The sequence below is a fragment of the Takifugu rubripes genome, chromosome 19 (assembly GCF_901000725.2).
Source record: "Takifugu rubripes chromosome 19, fTakRub1.2, whole genome shotgun sequence".
Taxonomy (NCBI): Eukaryota; Metazoa; Chordata; class Actinopteri; order Tetraodontiformes; family Tetraodontidae; genus Takifugu; species Takifugu rubripes.
The window spans coordinates 15,526,012-15,552,903 of record NC_042303.1 but is presented as its reverse complement, the minus strand read 5'-3'; the positions used below and the strand labels follow the sequence as shown (position 1 = coordinate 15,552,903).

Genomic DNA, 26,892 nt, shown 5'->3' with positions numbered 1-26,892 from the left:
GTGAGCCCAAATCTCTCCCAACACGCTGAAAACATGTCAGACGGATGTTCGTCTTCAGGCTGTCCTGCACGTCCAACTGTTGCTGCGCGTGTTTATCAGCGAGGTCATTAGGTCAAAAATGGCATTTGAGAGCTGCGGGACAGCGCCCTCTAACGGTAGAAAATGGTATAAATATAGTAGTTGAATACTGTCCGTTTTTCAACAATAGCAGAAGATATTAATTAAGGATCTTCTAAGGAACTGTTTCTTTTTAAAATTATGTTGCTGTGTCAAGAACCTTTCTAGGATTTGTTAATGTGTAAGAGAGCTGAAATCCTGCCATTAAAAATGAAAAAATAACTACGTCACACAGGTGTTCTATGTACAACCGTTTATTTTTGATTTGCAAAACATCTGACAAAAATAACATTACATAAACACCAATTTATAATAGAAAAAAAGATTTTGAAAAAAAGACAAAAGATAAATCGCCATTACATTAGATTTTAAGTGACTTTTCCTTGATTATTGAAGTCATGCTCACCTACACAGGCAGCTTATGGCAAAAAGATTCATGTGTAACTAATACAATAAGTGCTTTTGTTGGTTTAGGCATTTTTTAAAAATTGAATCAGGCATGATTTGGGTTCACATCGCAGGGTGAGGTTTCAAAACCTAATTCATGTTTAATAAAAGATCAATACACAAGGCCAGCAGAGTATGGAGTAAGCGGCCGATCTCATACTCGGACAACCTTTCCCATCCGGATGAAGCTGCTGGATGTCTGGCGCCAGCTTCATATTTACACCCTCCCATGCAATTAAAGGGTCTCTTTTTATGGCACAAAGCTCAGGGTAGATGTGGCCACAGCAACACTGCTAACCGATAAAAATAAAATAAAATAAAATCTCACAATCCATTCAGTGTTTACCTGAAGCAGTTTGACTTCCATAGAAAACAAAATCTTAAAATTTATTAAATCGACCTGATGCACCTTTAATGCATCGACAAAAATGAAAAGGATCTGAAAGGATTTTCTCTCCCAAACAGGCGCCGCTAAGTTTCAAAAGACACGCTGCGCCGTTTTTGGCGCCAATCGTACGCGACTTGGTGATGCTCGAGATAATAAAGCAGCATTCCATGGATACTGGGGATTTTCAGGACTAATTCTAAGAGGCGCTGGGGCAGCCTTCAGAACAAGGACACGGAGGTGGTACGGAAGGTAGTCAGGGTGCCGCATTTTAAACCGAAACGAGCCGACGTTAAGAAGCCGAGTGCGGAGGCAGCTCTCGGTTCATTCAGGTTGTTCCTCTCCCTATGACGCATTTGCTGTGCCCTCCATCAGAGAGCAGCAGACGCACATCAAAGATGATCTCAGCAGCAGGGCAACAAGGTCACCTGGCGCTGCGGCAGAGAAACAAGGTGCCATCTTCATCCCTCAAATCAAAATATCACATTTACCGTCTCCAGCTTCTAAAAATGAGTGTTTTTATCAGTGTCGACAGAGACGATCTGAACCCTTCCAGGGGAACCGTGAGCGTTGTTGTCTTTTTGTGATATTTCTTTTTCTTAAGAAACTGATCCGTGGTGAAAAGAACTAATGTTAACTGTATCAGGTGATGATCATTACTAAGACAAGCAGAAAGCTGCAGATGCATCCTCGTCTCACCAGTTTGAGCACTGTTGGTCAGAGTGCAGGCACTGTTTGAAAACACTCGTGGTATTTTGTGCGCGGGAAGAAAAAAATGGCAATGAAATGTCAGAGGAAATAAAACTACATGACGAAGAAGATAAAAACAAACTTCATTAGCTGGACTCTCCCAAATCTGTGAGATATCTCTGAGGTAATCATTGAAGTATGACTCATTAGACAGCAATAAATACCAACATGGATACAAATATTACAAAAGTAAAAACAGAGGCAAATGCTTAATGCTAAAGCAAATTCTGAGCTAAAAGAGGTAGTTTTTTTAGGTAGATTATGGTGTACATCCATTGTGGACACTCCTTTTTGTAAGAACTACATTAAATTGATTCCATTACAATCCCTGTCCTAAAGAAAATAACAAAGAAGAAGAAGAAAAAAACTAAACTTGACATCTTTGCATGGGAGATGGTCCTCTGATTGGTATGAAGAATAGCTTAAAGTTGAGTTTTCACAGGCAGGATTTGTAATGGCAACCCTTAAAATGACAAACTAAAACCATATCCTGTAAAGCTTGCTGGTGATAGTGTACCTTAGGTTGTATACTGCGGGCGATGGTGCAGATCTTCGGGAAATCTCCCCGAAGATGGATTCCTCCCACCCCATTTCCACTGACACGTCAAGTTCGGGTAGATTAATAACCACAACACTTAGTTCGAAACTTACAGATTCTGAGCAGCCTACCACGGTTAACGCCAAACAGGAAGTTCTGCGGATGTACCATATTTACATTGACTGTACCGACATGCAGGTTGATGGAAGAGTTCCAGAAAACCAATGATGGACTCAAGCCTGTAAGAATTCCTGATGCTTTCTGGCTGATACGATACATCCCGGAGACCCTTCCTGTTCCGTTTTTCAGATCCCCAACACCAAACTCGTCTTTTACCCTGTTCTTATGCGGAGATGACTCTCCCAGGTGGCACTTACAAGGTCACCAAACCTCCCACTGTATTAAACATACACAGACACACAATGCATCCCCACCGCTACACATACACAAGTACGTGTTCGGAAAAGAATCGACACCGAGACTTTTCTTTTTCTAAACTTCAAAAGTCAGTAATCAGTAACAAAGCACATTAGACCTCTCGTCAAACCGACACGCTAGAACATAAGAGTGGTACTGCCTCAACTCCGCAGAAGGGAGATTCCTCTAACCGATCCCATATCAGTGAACCGATTACCATGGATGACCATGGAAACATAAAGATCCGACGCGACTGTCTGAGCTGTGGTGAACGTGTACGTTTCCATTCCTACTGCCAGCCTGCAGCGCGTCAGTGACCACGGAGCAGGCAGAATAAAGCCACAGTGATGGAGAACAGACTTAAAAACTGCTATAGACACTAATAGTAACAAAAAAAACAATGGGCTGAACAAACGAAAGGAACGACTGTCACCGACTTCCGCTTTCACACGTGCACTGAGGGGGAAACAGCCCGAGGATGATGGTTTTACGCCGTCGTGACAGCTCGTCGACATATTTACTAACGTGTACAGAAGAGAGACACCAGTTGAGCCCAGCTATCATCATCAGAGGTGGGGTGGCTGCTTTCAGCTTCTCCCCACTTTTCCAAGTCCAACGCTCCAAGTATCTGCGTAGAAAGTTCCGCTAAGGCTTCCAGGAGCTCCTCTGCAGTGCACGTGTGAAACGCTTCTGTACAACGTAGGAACGTGCTCAGCTCTGGAATGAACATGTACGCCGCTCCATCGCCGCGCTCACCGATGCTGCTGTGCTGAGGTCGAGGAGACGCGCGGTCCGACGCGAGAGGCGAACACTAATAAACACAACATCGGTTCTTACAAACTGTCTCTCAAATTTCCAAGCCAAGTTGCCCCGGGTGACGTCAACCGAACGCGACGAGGACTTAACCCCTTTGGGGGATTCTCTTGATATAGAAGATAATCCATCTCAAACATCTCAACCATAAACCACGGTGGAGTTTGGTTCATTAGCTGTCAGATGCTGCATGGAGAAACACGTCAAAGATGATTGTGGAGAAAAGGCATAGGAGTTCCTTTCTTATAGAAGCTTATCTTCCAGCAGCCATGGTCACATAGCATAATATACCATGGCTGTGGAATGATGTAATATATCAGCGGTTTAATTAGCTTGGTAGTCTATATGGCTTGTATATCAGAGAGCAGCATGGTATTTTTAGCTTGTCGGTCTATCTGAAAATGAACCTTGGAATCTACATCCGCCCACTATTAGACACAAAAAAAATATATATATATATATCCACAAGGAATCCCTATGTAATCAAATCCCTACTGCGTTTCCTAAGCAAACAAACATGATCAAAGTTGAAAATAAGGAGCATAGTGTTTTTATAATGTAGTGATATAGATTTAGAAATGAAAAAGCAGGTCATATTTGCATATATAGTTCTGGAAAAACAAACAAGAACCTCTGCAGCCCTATGTACAGCGGTGGATGTACAGCCTATACTGTACTGTATATAGACCTGGTATTTACACAATATAGCCACTAGAGGGCTGTGCAGCATACATCATCAAACAGGGGCCTGGTCATGGGGGCGCAACGCCGCCACCACCAGAACCAGGCCGCCAGACTAGAAAATCAACTTCCCTGTCAAAAATGAAAAGGTCTGACTTGTGTGAGGTCTGAAGCAGCTTCCCAAGCTCATGGTTTACTGAGGCGGAACAATTCATGGAATTGTTTTTCTTAAAGGTAAGTTGATGAATGTCCACTGAAATTATATAACATCTCTGCCAAGTGTGGTAGCAACAGGACGGGCCGCTCGCTTTGGCCTCCATTTACTATTCCAGTTAGATTTGGGATCTCAGCCCTTTAGAAATCTGCGATAATATAGATAATGTATATTAATATATAGGCTTGAGTAAAAGGTGTTTTAACAGTGCTTACGATACATGTGCTAAGAATTAATTATTTACAGGGAAATAATTCAACAAAAGAATAAAGGAAAACAATTTCAAAAGAGAATAAAAAGCCATAATGCAGGCTTGGTTTGATTGACAGTTACCAGTGCTAACATTTTTAGTGGCTAATTTTAACCTCAAAACCAGGCACCTCAAAATCTACTCAAAACTGTACTAAAATTACAGACTATTCTCCAAATTCACACCTACAACTTCCTTCATAGGCTATGAGGCGAGTCGGACGACTCGGTAGCATACGCAGAAAAGAGCTATGGAGCAGCAGGTTGTTTTTAGGTACTGGAAGCTTTGTGAGAGTAGTTGAGCATACTTTTGGCAAGAAGTGAAATGCACCTGTCCGATCTGCATACAGACATCAGCGTACGCTCAGAAGCAAATGAGCATCCTGATGGAAACATCAAAATAACGTGCAGGCATTGCTTTTGTACAACAAACATGCTGTCGACCGTATCTAAAGTGTGTAAACGTGACCGTTTTATGTAGGAAATGTAAATATAAAACAACCCCAGTAAAACCAAGAGGTAGTTCAACTGAATGGCTAAATGAATAGCTGAGTATGGTTGTTGGTATGGGGCGCGTGTGTCATGGACACACACAAAAAGTCCTGGTTTTTAAAGCAGCCATGTGTTGAATTAAATACAGACAAAACACTGAAAAAGGCAGAAGCCCTATGAAGTTTCGTGATGTTTGTTTTCTCTCTTAGCATTTGCTATCAATAATAACCTTCGCCTTTATAGCGAAACAGACGTCAGGTAGACGGGACGCACACCGAACCACGCACGCACGTAGACAGACACATGCGCGCGCATCCACACACGCGTTCTTGATTTCACTCGCTCCCTCCTCCACCTCAACCGTCTTCCTCCTCTCGTGTCTCCAGCGTGACAGTTGTGAGGTGGCGTCTAGGAGACCTCGCTGCCGAACACCTCCAGCACCAGCGGGGTGAGCTGCATGCTGTGCTCCGGCTGGAAGGACAGGGAGCGGTACTGCTTGGAGTGCTCCTCGTTGAGGCTGCGCAGGTCGGCCAGCTTCTGAATCATCTTGGCGTAAAGCAGCCGTCCCCCGGGATGGTGCAGCCGGATGTAGGCCTGCAGCGTCTCCGAAAGTCGGTCCTGAAGGGCTTCAACTCGTGCGTGATCTTGGACACCCGGACGGTCTAGAGGTAAGGAGAGGGCCTCGTTATATTTACAGCACAAGATCGGGGATTTTAGCTCATGTCGGAGATAGAGTTGTTTTTATTGATTTTTTTTTTTTTTTTTTCTGAGGGCCAGTTGTAATTTAGCGCTAACAGTTCCGGTCGTCCTGTATTTACTGTTCTGCAAACGCAGTTTGTTCATTTCACACCAAGGAGAGCAAATCTATGCATTGTTAATGAGCCCAACGTAGCGAGTGCAGACCTTTAATTAGCTACAGACGTTTGCTTGCATAACTAGACATACATAATACATACATATGCTTAGGAAAAAAAAAAAAATCTTCAGCCTGAATCTTCAGGTACTTGTTTTGGTAAGTCCATAACACATAAGTGGTGAAGCCAAAATGAGTCATTTTCAGCATACGGAGGCTCATTCTCGGCTCCTCTCACATGAAACCGGACCTACAGTACCTGGAGACAGCAGGCAGATGGCCATCAGCAACACATGTTCCTCCTCCTGCAGGTTCAGCTTCTTTAATCCCACCTGGAACTTCACCAAAGGCTCCAGCAGCTCCAGCGTGTGTCCCGCTGCAGAGGATGCAGCACATCATTAACGTCTGTGCACGTGCAGCCAGCTTCATCACAGAACAAAGGCTCCCTGGGGGGCATTACTTTGTCTTTAACATGAATATTTCATTTTGCATGTTCAGGCTGTCCAGCGAGAAGATCTTTTCTTTCTCGTGTGCTGCGTGTCTTGTGCACTCTGAAACGCTGACCAAGAATTTCCTTTCGTCAGAAAAATTTAAATGAGTTCAGGAGTATAATCCACTTTCTCATTGGATTTTTTTTAATAAAGCTGCTAACAGAAGGCACATTAATTTACAGCCAGTCCTGACCAGTTTTATTTTCTTATTTTGGTACCGTTTGTCCCTCCCAGTTTTAACTTTGCTGGTGTGAGCAACAAGAATAACAACAATAGTATTTTGCACACTAAATAAAAAGAATGAGGGGAAAAAAAGAACTTCTTAGTAAAGTGGGAGCTTTCTAATCTACGTGGAACCACCTGTATTCCAGTTATGTTTAGTTACACAGAGAAGTATTTAACGAGCAGAGGCAGGACGGAGCTGCTTCAGATCCAGACAGGGCTGGTTTTGTGAGGTGAACAGGTCAGGAGCGACATTCTTTGGTTGATCCCAGAGGGTCTTGATTGCGATGTAACTGAAGGCCATGGGAGTTTCGGCCAATGTGCAGGGGAAAAACAAGATCTGCCATTTATCCCTTAAAGGTGTCCAATAAGCGGACTTCACCTCACCCCAGATAGAACTCGCTGTTCATTACTCTGCAACATACTTCCCTGTTTGCTTATCGGCGTGTGTACGCAAATGATGGGATCGTCTCGTTACCTCTGACCCGCTTTCTTAAGGGTTTTTTCTGCCTTTTGTTTTGACAGCAGACAAACATTACATGTGGCGGCATTTGGACTGACCTTTGGTGACATCACTGATCCGGTATTTAAAGTCAGGCCCACCGCAGCTCCATGACATGTCCTCCAAGTTGAAACTCTGATTTGAGCGCAGCATGATCACCTCGATGGCGCTCGACTTGAGCAGAGCGATCTGGTCCTCTGCCGTCAGCTCCCTGAAAGACAGCCATCATTTGCCGGGCGCAAATATTGACCTTTTAAACTATAAATCATTTAAAAAAAAGCGCCTCGTCTTGGCTGATGCTTATGTTTTAGGAAACACCCCGGGGGACCCGCTCTGTGTGTTTACATGTGTTATATAATGGAATATCAATGGTTTGGTGACTGTGGGTTCAAGGTCATTCAAAGCCGTCCAAGTTTATCAGATGTCCTGCAATAACGTTGTTTTGAAAACTGTTCCATGTGCCAGCAGTTGTTGATTTTAGTAACATGACGCTAAACTGAGACAGGATTTTAACCCTGTAGCTCTTTAGGGGAGGTCTGAGCTGTTTAGGGCTTAAGAAGTAGAACATAAGTGGAAAAACATTCCAAAGGTAATCCTTCATGGTGCCAGTAAAAAAGGGAAACGCTCAGGAAATGCAGGCCCAGACTGGTTTTAGCCTTGACTTTGGGGGTAACCCTTTTAAAACTAAGGTTTTCCTTTCTGTTAAAATACAGAAGCAGACTCACTGAACGGCAACTGTTGCTATGTGTGGCAGCTGGACTGTCCACGGTTTACCCTCACCGTCATAAAGAATTAGCCACTTTGTGTTATTTGTTATTTCCATGGTTACTGCTGAGCGGTTTCCCTTCAAACCTCATAAAAGAACAGAGTCCTTCTCAACTTGTAAAGGAAAGACAATCAGCTTATCGCCTCCTGCGCAGGAATGTGTGAATATTGAGATAAAGTCTCCTAAATCAGGTGACTGCAGAGAACCAAAGCAGATTGGTGAGACAATCAATGACCAAAACGTGCTAAATCGCACCTACCATGATTGTGAAATGAACAGCATTTTCCATAAGCTCCATTAAGAGTCAGCTGTCTGCAATATACAGTGTCTGTGTAATCTATGGCCTTTAGACCCAGGCATCGCTGCGGCACATCCAGTAATCAGGTAGCAAAACAACTAGGTGTACAAAGTCTTCGACACATTTGGGTCAAAAGTCACCGTGAACACGAAGAAAACAACAAATCAGGAGAGAATCTGAAACTACTGAGCTGTTTGTTTTTTTCCCTTACGAATGAAATTGGACAAACTGACTTTCAGAACAATACGGACCAAATAATTCTCAAGTAGAGTGAATAGTACTGCACAAGATTCAGTGATCATCCAGCTACTAAAACACAAAGAACAGATTCCTGACCTGGGGTCAGGAACAGGTCCGGTTTGGTACATTAATTCCAGGCAATAAGGAGGACATTCTGAAATTTCTTTCCCAGCTTTCATATAATGGATGGGCCAGTTAAGGTCAGGTCATGTCTGGCATTTCTCATTGCTGTAAGGGTGTGTGGTCCCAGCTTCCAAATAACTGATGGGTCAGTGTCTGACGCGTATATTTATAGGCTTGGCTAAAAAGTTTTAGACCCGTGACAACCTCCATTAGCCCTAACACATGTGTCTTCCACAGCAACAAAATGCTTGGTGGAATAAATTATTTCCAGCCTTCCGGAATTTGTCATTGTGAACTAATGAAGTCCATATTAAATCCTGAGCCAGGTATTGGCAGCTCATGTCATGCAGCACACACCTGAATCCCGGGATCATCTTGGCAAATCCAATGACCTTCTGGATACTATAGGACACCAGGTCAGCCAGGTGGGGCAGCATGGAGAAGCTGGAGGCCTCCTCTTCGCTGGACTCAGGGCTGCTGCCCTGCTCATGGTACATCATCAGCAGGTTGTTGAAGTTCAGTTTGTTGTCTACCGACTCTGCAGCGAGTGACATGAGGACAGCAGTGCAGAAGAAGTAAGTCACACATTCAGTTTTCAAAAATAGCTTCAAAATAATCGTTCGGCTTTCATGTGGCCTTAAAATGGCTTGAATGCATTCATTTCTTTTCATATGCAGGGTCCTATTTTAGTCCCTACTCTCCTCAAACAGACTTCAGTTGTAGACGTGATCTACACAGCGTAGTGCGTCTGTAGATATAGACACCAAAGAAGAAGGAGGAGAGGAAGGCCACTCTTTTATTAAGAGCAGACGTGATGGACGACGTCACCGTGAAGCAAAACCAATCCAGGATTTTCACAGAAACACAGAAATCCTCACAAACAAGACACTGGCTGCTACCTTTGGTCACAAAACCTGAACGAGGTAAACGAAGAGCAAATATCATCTCTAAGTAGACAAGTGTAAAGTCTGCAGGGCTGTTCTAGTTTGGGTGTCTGCGTCTATTACTGAGGAATGCTATTATGGACTGCTGTTCACTAGTCAGGCTGGTGCCTAACGGGTGGGGCTGTGTTTGATGGAATGGAATATTTTCCGTCACAGATGATTAGATTCATAGCTTTGAATAAAAAGGAGACTGATGGCAAACCACTGGGCATTATGCAGACGTAGCAGCGCTCTACGTTGTTAAAAAAAAAAGTTTATTCTTTAATCTCATCCGTTTCCGTTGTTTAAGCTGAAAATGGCACCGTCAGAGCATTGAACTCATACCTGGTGAGTGACTGAAGGAGTCAGACGAGGCATCAGAGAGCGAGTGGAGGGACGCAGCTCTACTGGCGCTACGCGTCACTGGGCCTTCACGCACTGGAGGCTGGGGATGGAAAAGGGGAAAACACACTTTTTAAAGATTTTTTCAAGCCTATGCTTCGGAGCATTGAAGTATCTGTATTATTTTATTACATTTTTGATTTGAAATTGAAAAAAAATAAACTCATACGATACATTTCTTCACAATCACAGCTATTAGTCACGCAGTTTATCAATTATTAGCGACAATTCGGATTCATAGGGCCCAAGGACATGAGAGTCACTCTGAGAGAAGTTACTGATCAAATAAACTACGCAGAGACACGAACCCTGAAGCGGCGAAAGTCAGAGTAGGACTCGTCGTATGTTTTGTGATGCGCCTCCACCAAAGTGGCGATGACTTGGCTCTGTTCGTCAGTAAGCCGGGGCCGCCGCGCCTCCCTCTCGGCTTCCCGCTGAGCCTCCTCATCTTTCCTCCTCTGAATCAGGTCTTTCTTCCTCTGAACCTCCTCATCTGTCAGAATGACTGAAGGCGCGCAGATAGAAAAAGATAAACTGTTACACAAGTGCACGCAAAGACAAACAAAAATTTTAGGTCTTACACATGCAGGTGAGCATGTGACCGCAACCTGGGCAACAAGCGCAGGGTAAACAGAGAACTGGAGGGTTTTAAAGCTTTTCGGCGTGTCGGTTGTGTTGATGTAGTTGGATGCGTGCGTGCAGGGGGGTGCTGGGTGTTGTTATTCTCTAGAGGAAGAGAATGGGAGGGTATGATTCCATATGGAGACCTCCGCTGCCCTAAACAACTGAACACATTGCCTTTGTTCTGTTCCCTCCTTGTTGTTTCAGCCACTGAATTCGCTCAAACAGAAACAGAAAGAGGGAGAGAAGCGGAGAAAGACAGAGATGGAGCGCTACAGCAGGCAGCTGTTTGCCGCAGTGTTTACCCCACTTTAAGTGTGTTTTAACAATTCGCCACTGCTTTTGTAGCATTCTTTGAAAACTGGAAGTGAGGGGGCCGAGGTACTTAAAAGAGACTGCAGGACAATATCCGGATATCAGAAGAAAGCAAAAAAAAAAAAAATCCTACTTCCTATTTACAGACTATTAAAATAAACATGGGTGCGTGGAAAGAAGAAGGCTCAGTAGGTTGCATGTGATGGCAGGTGTTTGAACGTGTACACTTGCTTTATTTAGTGAGGGGTGACTTTACAAGTTCAAACAGAACATGTAAATACTGTAATGATGGCAAAGACCCTGAGATACTTGACCCTAAGCCAAATATTGCGTAATATGGATACAAGAGGGACAGAAAACCTAACAAACAGCAGTGGTGCAATGTTAAGATACTTCTGATCCAAAAAGGGAAAAATGCATTTTAGCTATTTATTTTTTTATATCAATAATGATATCAATATTTTTGTTATACATTTTAAAATAAAACAGGTCTGGATTATAGTTTAACCCACATTCACCAGTATTGGGCAACTGAAAAGAGTTTTGCCAAATTCTCCTCAGTTCTCAGTTATTTATAATGAATTGGGATCAACCTGTAAAACAAAAAAACCACCAAATAATGTACATTACACACGGCAAATCACAGCGTATGAGGCCTAAGTACTACCCTGCACCCATCAAACTTACACTCTTTCATCATGCCAATGTCCACACAGCGTTTGAGTCGGCATGCCTGGCAGTGGCGCCTGTTGTCCTTGGTGATGGTGCAACTGCCGTTAAAGGGACATGTGAAGGAGGCCTTGCGCTTCATACTGCGTCTAAATAAAAGGAAAATAGCGTTAAATCTGTTGAAATCCATACAAAACTCATTTAATTTTCCTAAAACAATATGTTATATCAAGCAGTTTGCAACAAAACTGCCTGTGTAATAAAAATGTAGAAAGTACATCATTGAAAGTACAAATAATGGAAAAGGTCTTTTGCCCTTGAAGGCTGAGAGAAACAGGCTGCATAAACAGGCTAAATATGGTGCAGTGCCAAGGAATCTGGGGTTAAAATATGCCAAACAATGACACCAAGCACACAATTCAGTCAGTAATGGACATGTCTGCATGAACAATTATACACAGATGTGAGACAAGCATGCTTGCGAGGGTTCAAACAAAGGCTAGCTGTGAGACGAGGAAGGACATTTTCAAAACATCCGCTTTTTTTCCCTCATCGTTTTTCACAAACACGACTCGGGGAACAAACTCAAATGGAAGAAAACATTGAACCATTCGCACAGAGAGATTGCATGTGGCGCGTAACGCAAGGCGTGTTTGTGTGTGTTTTTATGTAACTGTGGGTGGTAATTATATTTAATGCATGATGGCCTGTGTGGGTGGCCGTAACATCCGAGACCTGTGCTTCTAACGTATCCGCAGTTCGATAACTTGCTGATCGTGCACCATTTCGTTTGTACGGACCCACCTGAACATGGGAAACGTACTCTGAGGCACAATGTGTTAACTGTTTACCTGAAAAATCCCTTGCAGCCCTCACATGTCATAGCGTTGAAGTGAAAGCCCGTGGCTTTGTCCCCGCACACGCCACAGATCCTCGGTACATTCCTATCAAACTCATCAGGGGGCAGACTGGAGGTACTAACAACAGTGGAATCCATCACTAAACAGAGAAACAAATAAAGAGGAGAAAAATACATGTTATATTGGCTCTGGCACCACTGCTTAACCACACTGCAACCATCATCATCACTTAGGAACAATTTTTGGGATGTCAAGTCACAGCAATTCAATTTAAGAAGATGTTTGTAAAGTTATTTATTCCTAACAAGGTGTTTGGGAAAACTGACAGTGTTTCTGATCTCAACAGTTTTAAATCACAACCACCTTTATGGGCCGAGTTCTCAAACTGCCTTTGGGTCACAGAAATTTATCTAAAACCCACATTTCCAACTCATCCGTGAAACTGTTTTTTTTTTTTCCCCACAAAATTAACCTTTCCAAATTGTAGCCGTACATCGAGACCCTTTCACAGACAAAGAGAGTGAATAACTGTGGCAAAGGTTTCTGAAAATATGGCCCCTAACCCTGTACTGAGAACTCAAAACATTCCAAGGATGCATAACTTTCCATCATCATCCAAACAGGACAAATGCTAGGACCCATGTCCCCCTCCACCTCAGTCCAGAAAAGAAGCAGAAATCCACAATTATACTCTGAAATTCAGGACGCGGCTCACGTTTGATTATACGGTGCAAAGGGCATCTGTTTCACCTAACAGCCCCATGTTAAGGGGGCAGGTGGGGGGAGCAGGACACAATAATGCTAGCGTCCTCAAAAATAATCATCCTGTTCCCAAAGAGCTTTTTTATCCTTTGCATCCAAAAATGAAAATGAAACAAAAGGAGAGACGTGGGGCCAAAGGAGCTGGGGTTAACTAAACCAACGCACTCCTCAGCAAACTCCCAAGTCAACCGCCGATGGGACAAGGCAGCAAAATGTTTTCACTGGTCACCTCATCACTCACATCTAACTAAACAGGTCCAAATTTCCTGTTTTCCTCAGCTGAGTGACAGAGCAAACTGCTGTTTGTTAGGTGTTTTTTTTACCAAGCTGCTCACCAAATAGTGCGGCAGAAAAAACACGACCACGCTCTAAACTTTGCCCATTTCTAATTGTGAACGCTTAGTTTGTTCAGAAAGCTGCCTCCCATCTTTTTAAAACAAACTTTAGTGTTTTAAACAAACTAATGGTGTTTAATCTAGGACACATCCAGATAAGGACTTAAGGCTATTTACAACATATGACAACACTTTCAGGTGATGTAATATAAATGGCCACGGGTCACAGTGGCGGACTGTGTGACCTCAATAATATGAGGAGAATCTATCTAGCACATACTTATGTTTTGTTTTTGTTTTTTTATCAGGTTTAAGACTAAGGATCCAGTCTTTATGCAATTTGGTGTTCTGAAAGCAACAGGCAAGATTACATCACTAAGTACTGATATAAAAAATAAGTGATCAGAATGCAGAGCAAGGACAGAGAATACAGGGCTACAAAATCAGCCAGCAGCTATTCATCACTCACAGAGAACTAAGAAGAAAAAAACCCAAAACACAATCCACTCACTAAATCATCGACTGATCAGCGAGGTCGATCTACTGCGACAGCCCATTATACCAACGGCACAGTAGAACTGAGGGAATGCTAAATAATTCAGCGGGTTATTAGACTTGATCTGCACTCGTTCCAGTCTCAGACATGCAACAGCAACATTTGTTCCCTTCTTCCTGCTCGTGCTCAGTGTCTAACTCAGAGGATATAGCCGGAGTGGGCGGTTTTACGCAGCAACGCTAATGCTAAACTATAACTGCTGCCTTATGTCATGCTGGCACAAAGCGTATAGGTAGGACAGCGGGTGGAACCACCAACTGCACAGTTTTCAAGGAATGTAACGATACTGATGTATAGAACACATACCACAGCGTTATGGAGGGTTAAAGAATTCATGCCATGTGTTTGAGGTGGACCATCGTAGCCTACAGAGGCTAATTACAGATTTAATAGTCCGGGAAATTTAGGAAACAAACAGTAATTGATTGCCAATGTGGCGGCTGTAAAACTTTCAGGTGAAAAACACATGAGTTTGTCCTGCAAACAGGTTTACTGGAGCAGATGTTTAACACTTAACTGACAGTGACAAGCCACAAGTCAACACCAGTAATGGGTGACAGACCCGGAGCGGCCATGTCGAATGGGGAGCCTTCAAATTTTACAGGAAGGTACAGGACGTTTTATGTTTCTGTTTGTGTCCATCCATCTGTGTGAGAGAAAACTGATCAGTGTTGAGGAATGGTTTAGTTTCCCATCACCATCTTTTATTGTATGTGCTGTCTCAAAGACTCAACTTTACCCTTCTGCACTGCCAAGTTCTAATACTGGAATAACTTAGCCAAACTAATCTTAAACAGACAAAGATCTGCAGGATGAAAATAAGGTCATTTTTTGTTGTTGTTGTTGTCATGAAATGCAAACACAACGATAACCTGACCTGCTAAAACTAAGAAAATTTGGTCAATCTTAACCGGCAGTGCATGAACTGTTAAAGGTATTTGTTAAATATCATTCACTCGGTGTTAAACTTGTAAAACTGCACGTGTTGAACACATTAATTAACAGTACACTAACATACACAATATTAAAAACCTAGGTTTATTTTTCAGCTCCACTTCTGATCCAAATTGTTTTGCCTTAAAGACTCAACACAAGACTCAACAAGAGCTAAAACTCTACTGGTGAAAATGGAAAATGAATTAAGACCAACTGCATTTGAAACATTAGAGATATTCCATGTGCAATGTAGCACAGCAGAGGTTAATTAATGTGGCTCATCTCAGGCACATGACTAGCACAAGCAGGAATGAGCTTACGCCAGAAGGCGGTAGATCCTCTGAACATGTCCAATGATCTCTGTCGCATTGTTTTCATTTGATATTTCCTATAATAGTGATAATTGTGCATTAGCAAGATTTCTTATTCCTCCAACTGTCTTGTACAATATAAGATATAAGGTAGATTTAATGGAAATTAACCAATTATAAAGAGACAAGAGGGAAAAATGAAAATCAGAGGGAGCATCATGAGGTTGTAACGCAATTCCCCCTGAATGAAAACAGACAAAATGAAATAAAAGTGAATAACATGGAAGTGGGGGTGGAGGCAGGGGACGGTCCGAGATGATGTTTCAGTCAGTTAGACAGGCCCCTGCGAAACTGCCCAGGAGAGAGGCAAGGAAACAGATGCTTCTGAGGGTAGAAAAGAACACCAACGGGCCACAACTGATGCCTGCGTGGCTATTTGCAGCCAGAGAGGAAGAGTGAGCCCATGAGACAGCGTGACAGTAATGCAGGAGTTACGGAGCTGCACGAGAGAAGCAGGTCAGGGAGGAGGCGAGTGGAGCGGAGCGATGGAAGAAAACCGTGTCGCACAGCAAACAGACTGGACACACAGCAGTGGTGTGCGAATCAAAAGGGTTTGCGGTTTTAAAATGTAGGCTAAAAATACATAGTTGGTTCAATTAATGGCTAAATATAAATAAATGTCTGATCTGTGATAGAAGTGTCAGAGGGAGGGAAAAAGTTTCCTTTCACTTTGAGATGTAAAAAAAATAAATCAATCCCTCTATACACACTTTTCCAGAACTCTTATTTAATGCTAAAGAGGACAGGCAAGGTGCACCGGAACCCTGGAGCATCTGCGGGGTCCCAAGAGCGAGAAATGACAGCACTGTTCTAAAATTATGTTTCGTGCCACAAACTGACTCTAACTTGTCATTTCAAGTGGTCGGTGAAAGAAGCAAATAAAGGCATTACCCCGTCGTTGGTGGCGTGGCCAAAGGAGGGGTTAAGACGACTCCTCTTCTTTATAATCACAAAACTAGCCGAGGAAGAGTAAGTGCTACTTAGCAGTGGAGCAGTGACTCATCTTTTCCCCCTTTGATTTATTCACATCATGGCCGAAATAACACACGTGTCTCACAATCTCAGCCGAGCGTTTAAAGACAAGACAATTCGGAAGCCTCAACACTCGGCGGCCGACCGTCAGTTCTGGGAGCTAAAGGGTCCTGACAGAGGTTTTCAGTGTACAGAGTATCTTAAACATTCAGGGATTAATTATTTATCCTCCAACACCTGGTGATGTTTTCAAACTCTGATGCCGTTGGGGGCATATTCAAGCCGTTTCTGCATAACGTGCTGAGAAAATAACACAGAATGAGTCACGTGTGTCAGTCCAAAGCACATGCATCATTTCCCAAACAGTTACCTCAAACATTCAGCTTCTAATGAGTTCACACTATGTGCATCGATGCGAGATTAAGCTACGAGCGGTGGGAACCCGTAAAACAGTGAAAACCTAAGAAGCGCTAATATTAACAAGTGTAACACCTCGTGCAACCGGGGCTGTGCAGTGATTGTAATGCTTAGGACAAGTTCTGCATCACTGCTGCAGTTACTGTATCTGCTGTGAGTTTAGGCTACTGGGAGACGTCCGTTCAGGGAGAAGTGCCAAGGTGGACCGTGGCAGAGGGCCAATACTACGCATAAGGTAGCTTATTTCCTTCTGTTCAGCTCGCCATTTCATCTGCAGCTCCCCCATTGTCCAAGTATGCGATTACTAAACAGGAATGTGGTCACTGGCTTTCCCCCGTCAGGTGCCCTGCCGCTAACAGAGAGGACAATAACCGAAACCTCGGCTGTGAAAAAAGAGAGTTGGACCAGAGCCCAGAAGTTAGATTAACTTTCATCAAAGTCGATATCAAGTGATTATAAAAAGCAACCCTCCACCGCTCACACACCCGCCAACAAACCTTAATTAAGTGGTGCTTTTACTGCCTGGGCGCTGAAACAAAATACAAAGCAAGATGTAACAAAGTGGGCAAGAAGGGAAACACAGGTAGCATTTAAGACAACGCCTTTAACTGCTTATACACACGCAGGAAAGAGTGGAGAAAGTGGGAAATATAAAAGCTCTGGCATCACGACCCAAGAATGTCAGCAATGAGTTTACCGACCACATCCCCACACATAAGAGTGAAAGTCGGAATTACATCCAGACCTGTACAACAACACTGAAAGACAGACGGGAATCACTGTGGAACGCCTGTGTGGGAGAAGGAGTCCGTCCAACGGCCCAATGAGCATCCTCTGTACACAACATGTGACGCAAGCCCACAAATGGTTCTGAAATTATTCCATGGTGCCAAAAAAGAGAGGGAACGGGAGAGTGTGTTTTGGAGGGACAGAGAGAAAACGTCAGGCAATGTGTTTTACTGCATACCTCAGGCTGGGTCACTTTGAGTACAGAAGAGACATAAAACAAATCGGATCTTGACTGACCCGGACTGCAGAGAACTTGGTCTAAAGTGGAAAAACATCGGCTAGTGATTCACAGACGGAGGTACGTCCAAGACCCACAATGCTGGCACAAATGAAGGGTGAAAAGAGGACATTTCTAAAAGGAGGTAGTTAAGGTAACAGCCCTCGTTAAAAAAAAAAAAACATCCCTGCGGATGAATGACGGACAAATCAACAGTCTCTTCAATGGTGTCTGGTAATTTAAAAAAACATGGTGCACCTGGCAAAATCAAAAAGAGGAATATGCAAAATTGACACAAATCCACAATCTGGGCCTGTCAACAATATTTAAACCACTAGCCTTGTAGACTAGTCCAGTCCTGTCCCTTCGTTGTCTCTCTCATTCTCTTTCCAGCGAGAATGTAACCTCAGCAGTAATAGCACATGACAAGGTGACCTGTGCCCCACACAGGATGGGCTATACTGGTGTGGAAGGGGTGGGTGGGGGGGCCTCGTGTCCAGCACCACAGTCTGTGTAACCCGCCCCCCTGCCTGCCCAGGCACCAGCGCGGGCCTGCACTGGAGAGAGGCAATGACTGCAGCCTGCCCCCTTATGCTGGGCCCCTTGTTGGACTCTGGAGAGGGGAAAGAGACGAGGCAGGGAGAGGCCCTCTCAAACACACACCGAAAGGCCTGTTTATGTCTAAGCCAAATTTGACAGAGAATGTATATAGTCAAGCACGCAAAAAACAACTGGGCGAAATTAAAGCAGCAGCAGACGCGGGTGACGTAGGCGCGCTGGCGTGGAGCGCTCAATCCAGAGTTACACACGTTATGTTATATATTTTAATTTAAAAGAGAGGAAACTATTGAAATTTATATGTAGTCCAGTTGATTAAAAAAAAAATTGTCTTGCACGTACAGTGTCCTGCGTTAAAAATGCTGTTTTTTTTGGGCCTCCTGTTTGTTCCGGTCATACAACCAATCTCACCTGCGTAGCATGTACAACCTAGAAAGGACTGACCGAGAGAGGCGACGTGAGGCCCACAGACATCAGGGAGGAAAGTTTACACTTCATTAGTCTCATGAGCAACACGACATATGTGACAAACAGCACAGATCCGCAGCGCATGTACAAGTGGGTCTATACCGTTAGGTACAGCAGCCTCATTCTTTCTATAGGGTTACATGTGAGAGGAAGCAACCAATTACTGTAGTCACGGAAAGGGGGAGGGGAATGGGTATTCCACTGTACGCAAGGCCTAATGGACTGTACCATTACAGCGGCACACAGCTCTACGAGTGACCTGCCTGGAGTGCTGTCAATAAAGACACAACCTGAGTCCACTTTCTGCTTGAAAATCTGACAATCAGCACAGGAAATTGCCTTTGGGGTAAATCTACCCCGAAAGTGTAAATTTGTAAAATTCCGTGTGAAATCTATACAGAACTTCTGTGGCTTAAATATTGGAAATTGAATCATTCTGAACTTACAGTAAATACAAAACTGGATTATAAAATATTGACGTTATGATCTGCCAGCAGCATGATTCTCCGTGACTGTGAGGGGGGCACAAATAACATGTGGTTTTTTTTACCATTACAACTGGGACAAAAGATCACCACAGTAGCATATGGTCAAGGCATGACTTGCAATACAAGAATTGATACGCTCGTGGTGAAACTCAGTCACTTGCTTATTAAAATTATGTACCACAAGACCTCCTTATGCAGAGGCGGAACTAATTATTCAGATGAAAGGAAAGTTAAGTAAACTCCAGTTCAGAGGCAGGACAAGAATTCCGTATTAATATTACATTAAGTAATTTGACATCAATTATATATAATGTACTATGTTAAACAGATCTCAGTTGTTTTGTTTTGTTCAGTTAGATGAGTTTCTATGAAACAGGTATTAAAGAAAACCAAGGAGAATTGTTTTGGTCTGTGGTCTTTTTTACTTAATGGATAGGAACAATCTCCAGTACCTTTAAGGTAAAATGAGGATTGTTTTCTGGGTTCAACTCTGCTCGTGGCTGCAAATGGAAGAGAAGCAAACCAAGCATGGTGAGCACACCCACACCGTCTAACAAACCCACCAAGTTTAAATTACAAATTCACTATTGACACCTCTGTAGAATTCTACAGGTCAGAAGGCCACAACTGACCAATCAGGGTGACGTGAATGTGATATGTTACCGACTGGTTGATGAAATGAAAAAATGTGCTAAAAGTTGTATAAGAAAAGTAGACTTAGTAGTTTAAAAGTGTTTAATACATAATATATCCAATGAGAATTTGTGTAGGTAATTATGTTGCAATTGCAACTGAGTTATTGATAAAACGCTAATTATAGTGATTGATGGCGTAATAATATTCCCAAATGGCTATAAAATACTAAATCCATAAATAATGTCCCTGACAGGCTGCTTTTTTTCGGTCCTTTAAAATTCACTTTCGCACAAACTTTTAGTTTCCTTTAGTGTCCTTGGTTTAGGTCACATGTAAACGGCAACAATAAAAACGGCGGATAAAAGAGCAACTTTTCTTTTTCTGCAAATGCATGAATGGAAAATAAGGCGCGACTAAAGTGTGAACACAGCATCCCTGCAGAGAGAAAGTTTGAATAGATGAGGAGTCACTTACCTCTGTTTTTACCATGCCCTTGAATAAAAGGAAAGACTGTGGGGGGGCTTTCTTCGGTGTATCCCAATTTTAGGCAACCCTGGTCGAGACAGAGCAACATGTCATGACGTAAATCTCACAGGGGGCTCGTACCTGACCAGCACCTCGCTGCTTATGTAAAAGTGCACGACTTTATCATAAACACCCTAAAGTGTCACTGCTTCCAAAAACGGCGTAACACACGCAACCATGCCAATTAAAGAAGCTCGGGCTCGGCGTTCAACCTGTTTATCAGGTGGGCTTACACAAAAGAAAGTATTGACTTTAGCATTCCTCCCGTGCAGGCGAGTTTCATACCTCAGCTCAACTTTTCCCCATTAAAACCGAGTTGATTTTAATCCGCTTTGGCCGTGTTTCCTCGTCGTCTTCACACAAAGTATACCCCCTCCATGTTGACTGGGTGGGTCAGCTTTGAGGGAGAGAGGACCGCGTTGTACAGAGAAATGTGAGGAGACTTGCAGAGAAAACGTCAAACTCGTACGCCCTTCCAGACGCTGGCTCACACGGCGGCGCTGGTGGGAGCTAATGTTAGCGTGGCTAGCGGGCTCGTTTAACCCTAAAACGCGGCGGCAAGTTCGGCAAGCTTTTTAACCGTTTCGCCGCGCGAGGCGTCTGAAGCGCGGCCGGGTATCGCCAAACGCCAAACGTGCACGCAAACGCCAACAAAAGTCAATCACACCTCTTGCAGACCGACGAGAAATACCCCCCTTCTTCAAGACCCAAATGGATGGCCATTACTTTTTGTTATGCACCGCCCCCTCTCCAGGAACTCTACGGGGAAGAGGGATTTCCCCCCAGTCCCTTCGGCCACCAATCGCGGGCGGACATGGCGCGCCTTCCGCCTTGCGATTGGTCATATTTCCGCCTTGCCTGGCAGCCTTTGGTCGAGTCCCGCGTCAATCAAACAGAGGCCCTCCCACTCAAACAGGGGTGTGTCGTGACGTCACGGGTAACGAGGAGGTAAACAACTTTGACCGCGTGAGGTTTAAAGGAACATTGTTTTGCCTCTGATCCCCGTATTAACGGACACCCAGCGCGGGGATTACCGCGCCAACACTAGATACGGTGCGCTGGCTCGCTCAATGAAATTTCGCCCCGTTGAGGTCGCGGTTCTTTCTTAAAACGGACCCCCTTTGTTTCTGCGGCGACGGATCTCCGTGCCCGCCTGTTTCTAACGTTTCGGTCCCTGTCGGCATCTAACATAAAGCCGTGCGTGCTGCTGGTCCCCAGTCTTTAATTGCGTGAATTATCCTTCATTATGTCTTTGACACGTTGCAAATGTGTGCAGTGAGGCGTGCGCGTCGGAGGGGTGTGTCTACTCTGCAGTACAGTGGTAGGCTGGGGAGCGATCCTCCTGCATGTAAATTCGGCCATAGCCTAGATTTGCGGTGCATGAGAGATGTTTGAGTATGCCAACACGAAGTGTTTATACAACTCTGGTATATAATAGACACTGTACTTTAATAAAATGTGTATTTAGGTTGTGCTATAGTGACAAATTCCTATTGCACGTGTGGTGTAGGGTTGAAGTTATGGCGTGCATTAAATGGGGTTAGGGTTATTGCTGCGGCAACTTTTGAGCCTCTGCAGATGTGGTGGGGCCAAGACAGGGGGTCTCGGTGAAGGTCAGGGGTGTGTCTGTAATGTAAACAGGCTTAAAGCGACAGATACGATGGCGAGAGGAGAGGGCCTCATCCGGTCCCATATCCCTTCCCCGCTTTGCCTAATGGTTTTGTTTTCCAAGGTAGATATGAGAAGAATACGTTATAAATAAAACAGCCCTGGTCCTTTTGTGTACATCGCACATTCCCTTTTCAAGTTGATGTTCATTTTGTGCATTGTACCCAGCTCGGGCTGTTGAAACCACCAAACAAAGCCTTTACAAGCAGGTATCATTTTGTTAAAATGTGTGGTTTAAGGCTTGTTGTGCGCGCATCTGTTTACGCTATCCTATTGTCTTATTCTTGTCTGTAAGTTTTAAACATAAAAATTAAACTGTGGTATGCCCGGGTACTTAACTTGATTGTAGGCCAATTTGTAAATGGATTGGAAAACGGGAATCAAAAAGATGAAACCTAAGCAAACAATGGTACTGAACATGCTCTTGTAATATTTTAAAATGTGAGTTCCTCATGTTCCCTTTTGTAACTATCACAGCACAGAACGTTGTTTTCTGCCTGTCCGTTTTTTTTTATTACTCTCCTGATGCTGCCTTCACTTCCACTCCAGACATTTCCAAATTTGCTGGTTAAAGTGTACTCAACATTTAGGACTGTGTCATAAAGTTACCCATGGTCAAAGTTCAACAGTTCTGTGTTCTCTCTTATAAGAATCAACCTCTCCCGACTCTCCGACACCCTTAGACGCATGTCGTAAGCCTGTTAACGTTTGATTCATGTGTAACTTTTAGTAAAGTTGTGGGTGTTAGGTTCATGCCCATGGAGAGTTGATCCTTGTCCTGTGGCTTGGAAGGTCTCCAAGTCTGGCACCGGCAGTGGATCGAGCCGTTCAGCTAACTGGGATTTGTTTGGCTGTGCAAGACTCGTGTCAGAAATGCTCCTTGCTCCAGCCATTTTGTGTCCTTGCATGCTCTGGCCTCTCACGGGCAGGCTGGCCTCGGTGTGTGGAAATCTGTAAGTGGAAATTATAAATCAGAACACTTGACCTACTACTAAAAACTATTGCAATTAGTATTCATGGCACTGGGGCAGAGACTTAAATACCTCACATAGTAACAGAGCACTTACTGTCACATGCCTTATAGACAGACTGGTCTCACTTTTAGCTTTTATTTGATTCAAAAGACCACACAAATTCACGCAGAAACAACCCTCTAAAACTATTCTGAATATTTATGTACGTATTTCTAAAAGATTTGTAGTACGCATTTAAGATATTTTAATAGAAAATTATAAACATCCCAAAGGCCCCTGTACTTCCAAGCACTCCCTCCCCCTCTTCTTTACTTAAAATGGTTCATTCCTAACCTCAAAACCGGCACAGATACTTACAGTCATAAGGAGTGCTGGAAAAAACTGTATAATGAGATGTCTGTCAGGGCCTGAATGAAAGTGCTTTGAGGAACATGTGTTAGTTTTTTTGAGATAAGTATATAATATAGGCCAGCAACAAAAGCACAAAGAAGATGAACAGGATAGAGAATGAGACCCTGAGATTACACTGGGAGATAATCGGCTGGCCACGTGGAAAGTAGGAGAATACCACTGACAAAATAACTAATGATTCATTACTGGGAATGTCTCAGAGAGACCGTCGGAGCTTCAAATGGCAGCAGTTTTTAAACCCATAAGAAACAGCAGCAGAGGAGAGAACAACCAGTAATATGTCATTATAGAGCTGCAGCTCAGAGTGAACAGCTTCATGAATGCTTCATGAACTAAACTAAATTAAAATAAAAGAAAGGAGATGACTGGGCAATTGGTGCGGCAACTTCATGAAGAAAGAGAGAACAGCGTAAATCATTTTCACACGGAACTGTGGGCGCAGACTGCCAGTGGCGGTTAGCCTGTCAGCAAAAAGTTTACAGAAGTGCCCACATCCAAGTATGCTAAACACAGGGTGAGGGACAGAAACACAGATCAGAATATACAAAATCTTTTATCATCTCCACATAGAGGGTGTCAAGCACGAACTCAAAATCAGTGGGAAAAGTACAGAGAAGGGAGATGAACAGACAGGGCTTAAAAATGACAGTTAAAAGTCCATTTGTGAACTGTGCTTCTCATGAACATGTGTGCAACAAACACTGGAGACAGATGTTGTTGCCCCAAGTGCAGACATGTCGAAAGAATCAGCTGAGTTCAAAAATGTATTCTCAAACCCAGCATACAGGTAGAGGCAGATTCCAGAAGATCGGTCCAAAAGCCGCACAGGAAGTCGTTCAGAGGGGAATTGTAAGCAAGATAGAACAAGGAACTTCTAAAATAAAACAGGGTAATAATGAAGAGTGACTGCATGCACACTTACATAAACTCTCTATATATTTATTTAGTATATCTTATCTGCGCTTATGCTCCAAGATCTTTCCTAGAGGAATATGAGCACCAGGTGCAAGGGCATCCAGGACTTAATGGCAGTCTGATGGTGAATTAAGGCTTTTACAACTCTTGTCCCGAGCACCCAGGCAGTGATGGACACAAAACACAGCCTCAGTTTGAGCAGGTTGCCAAGGGCACCATAGACTGTTTCAATAAAACCCTCCTAGATGCTTGTGCAAACAGTTTATAGACTTAATAATACATGAGTCCTTATCAAAACACAGTCACTTAAGATTTAGTCAGCTTTTTAATGGTCACACACGTGAGCACACAAGGGCACATGTGGCTTCACCACCTAAGCTAGTTGTGAATGTGAAGGAAGCGGCAGAATCATTGTTGACATCAAGTGAAGGCAGTCTACACTTTCTTTTTCTTTTGTTTACATTCAGCTTGACTCCAGAAGCTCCCACTGCTCCGTCTATTTCATGTCTTAGCTGTGCTGCAGCTGGACTTTCGCTCCATCGCAGCTGCAGTATGGACTGTATACTGAGCAGAAGGTGATGTAAACGACACAGTTTCTCACCGGCATCAGATGACCGACGCTCCAAGAAATGCACCACAGGAGACATTTGGAGGAGGACCACACAATCCAAACTCGGGCTCATCTCAAACCGCAAACAACAGTCTTAACCTTTTGAAAAAACAAAAACTTAAAGAGACTCAAAATTTTGCGAGGTGGCCGGTTCAGATCATTTTCTTCCAACTTTCATTGTTTTTTGGGGGGCTTTTTGGATTTCACAATGTCGGACCAATATTTATTCCATCCACAGTTGTCTTTTACCAGACCAAAATGAGCTGAGAAGCAACTTTAACTGAAATTTTAGAGCTAAATTAAACTTGCGCAGTTGTTTTATACGTTATCTCCAAATATTTACAGTGAAGCAATTATTTTTCTTTACATAGTTTCTCAGAAGATCAAAGCAAGAGGGACTGGAAGCTGTCTTGGACAGTTCTTGGACTTGGTATAGCATAATAAGAACATGACTTATTGAAAACATGCCGTATTGTTATTGTATTTGTTACAGGAACTACGTGTAAAAGTTTATAGATGCACTGGGAATCAACGTTTTTTCATTCAGCAAAAGAAAATCTTGAAAAACGCTACTGTGGTCCTGCTGCTCTCTACATTGTTGTTGGTAGTTGTAATAGGAATAAGTGACTCCACCACAGAGCAGCTACAGTTTAAGTCCCTCTAATTCCCCCTTCTGGAAAGATGAGGAATACCAGCTGGTCCTTCGCTCCCCTACGTCACGGTAGAAACCTACAACATTTTTCAAAATAAAATAGATCAGTGCAAGAACGAATCACCGTGCGCTGAAATAAATAGATAAAAATGTAATGTGATAATTGTATTGAATTAGCTTACTGTTTTTGATAATTATTAACGTGAATCAGTGAAATTCACTGAAGCAAAACATAATTTTTCTAACGAAAGATTTTATTTTGAAAGCAAACCGTCGTTATAGAATCCTACTCGGATCACAGCTAGCTAATGGCTAACTTACAGTAAAGCGATTAATAGCTGACAGACTCCACGGGTCGCATTTTAGAACAACTGCATCAGGTTAAATTTAAATTCATATTTTGTTAACGAGCAAGAAATAAGCTGCCTGTTCCCATACTGACGGCGCTGCCGTCCATCGCTATACAACAGCTGCGTTGCAGAAATTGCATTTAGCATGAAGTAGCTAAACATTGGTGACTGTTAATTTAACGTCCTGCTTGTAAAAATCTTCACAGATTAATAAACAATAAAAATGATTGCATTTCAGTGGAAATGCTCATATATTATAATCAAAATGGCAGTTAAGACCCATTATGCGTAACAGGTCCCATGGTGTAATGGTTAGCACTCTGGACTTTGAATCCAGCGATCCGAGTTCAAATCTCGGTGGGACCTCGTCCTTTTTATTCGACCGTGTCCATTTAATAATGTATAGTCACATGCTTGAATATCAAGGCGGAGTTTATTATAATATAGTAAAATCCAATTATGGCTCGAACGACTGCATACGTCGAGTAATTAATCAGTAGCCATCTGCATTATTGAAGACTAGAGTTGCAACTAGAGTTGCGGTAAAATATTGGCTAGTCTTTTGTTGTTCATATATTATGAGACGTCCACTAAAATAAAATACTGCATGTTGGTGCTTCTTCTGATTTATGGCATCTGCATCATTTTGCCAATTATGTGACGATGGTGATGTCACCACAAATGGATATATTATTTATAACCCTCTGCAGCATAGATGATCCAGAGCCATCCAGAATATGCAGAGCATGACAACATAGTTACCTTTAAAGAGAACAACCCTTTCTGCACTATAGTATATGAAATTTTACTGTAAATGCTGAGAATAGGTAGGGTTTTGTGGTATTTTGATAGTAGAAAGACTTTCACCATTTGTCTTGTTTTTAGCAAAATAAT

General features: G+C 43.1%; 1 protein-coding gene and 1 non-coding gene across 2 annotated transcripts; one reads left to right on the top strand and one right to left on the bottom strand.

Moving 5' to 3' along the window:
* Positions 1-355: 355 nt before the first annotated feature.
* Positions 356-21,167, bottom strand: LOC101063381 (vitamin D3 receptor B). The gene is made up of 10 exons (XM_011614264.2): positions 20,704-21,167; positions 20,368-20,446; positions 12,380-12,527; positions 11,547-11,677; positions 10,232-10,428; positions 9,867-9,966; positions 8,956-9,136; positions 7,231-7,382; positions 6,216-6,332; positions 356-5,765 (listed from the first exon to the last, which is right to left on the bottom strand). The coding sequence occupies exons 3-10, from the start codon at positions 12,523-12,525 to the stop codon at positions 5,512-5,514; spliced, it is 1,278 nt and encodes a 425-aa protein (XP_011612566.1). The 5' UTR covers positions 12,526-12,527; positions 20,368-20,446; positions 20,704-21,167; the 3' UTR covers positions 356-5,511.
* Positions 21,168-26,292: 5,125 nt separating this feature from the next.
* Positions 26,293-26,364, top strand: trnaq-uug (transfer RNA glutamine (anticodon UUG)). Its single transcript has one exon. It is a non-coding gene; the product is annotated as a tRNA-Gln (tRNA).
* The last annotated feature ends 528 nt before the right edge of the window (positions 26,365-26,892 follow it).

Excerpts from the sequence above, each read along its gene's own strand:
- LOC101063381 (XM_011614264.2), bottom strand. The coding sequence starts at position 12,525 with ATGGATTCCACTGTTGTTAGTACCTCCAGTCTGCCCCCTGATGAGTTT. Across the intron at positions 10,429-11,546 it reads CATTGGCATGATGAAAGAGT|TCATTCTGACAGATGAGGAG; the intron begins GTAAGTTTGATG and ends GCGCGCCTTCAG. Across the intron at positions 7,383-8,955 it reads AAGATGATCCCGGGATTCAG|GGAGCTGACGGCAGAGGACC; the intron begins GTGTGTGCTGCA and ends GCTGTCTTTCAG.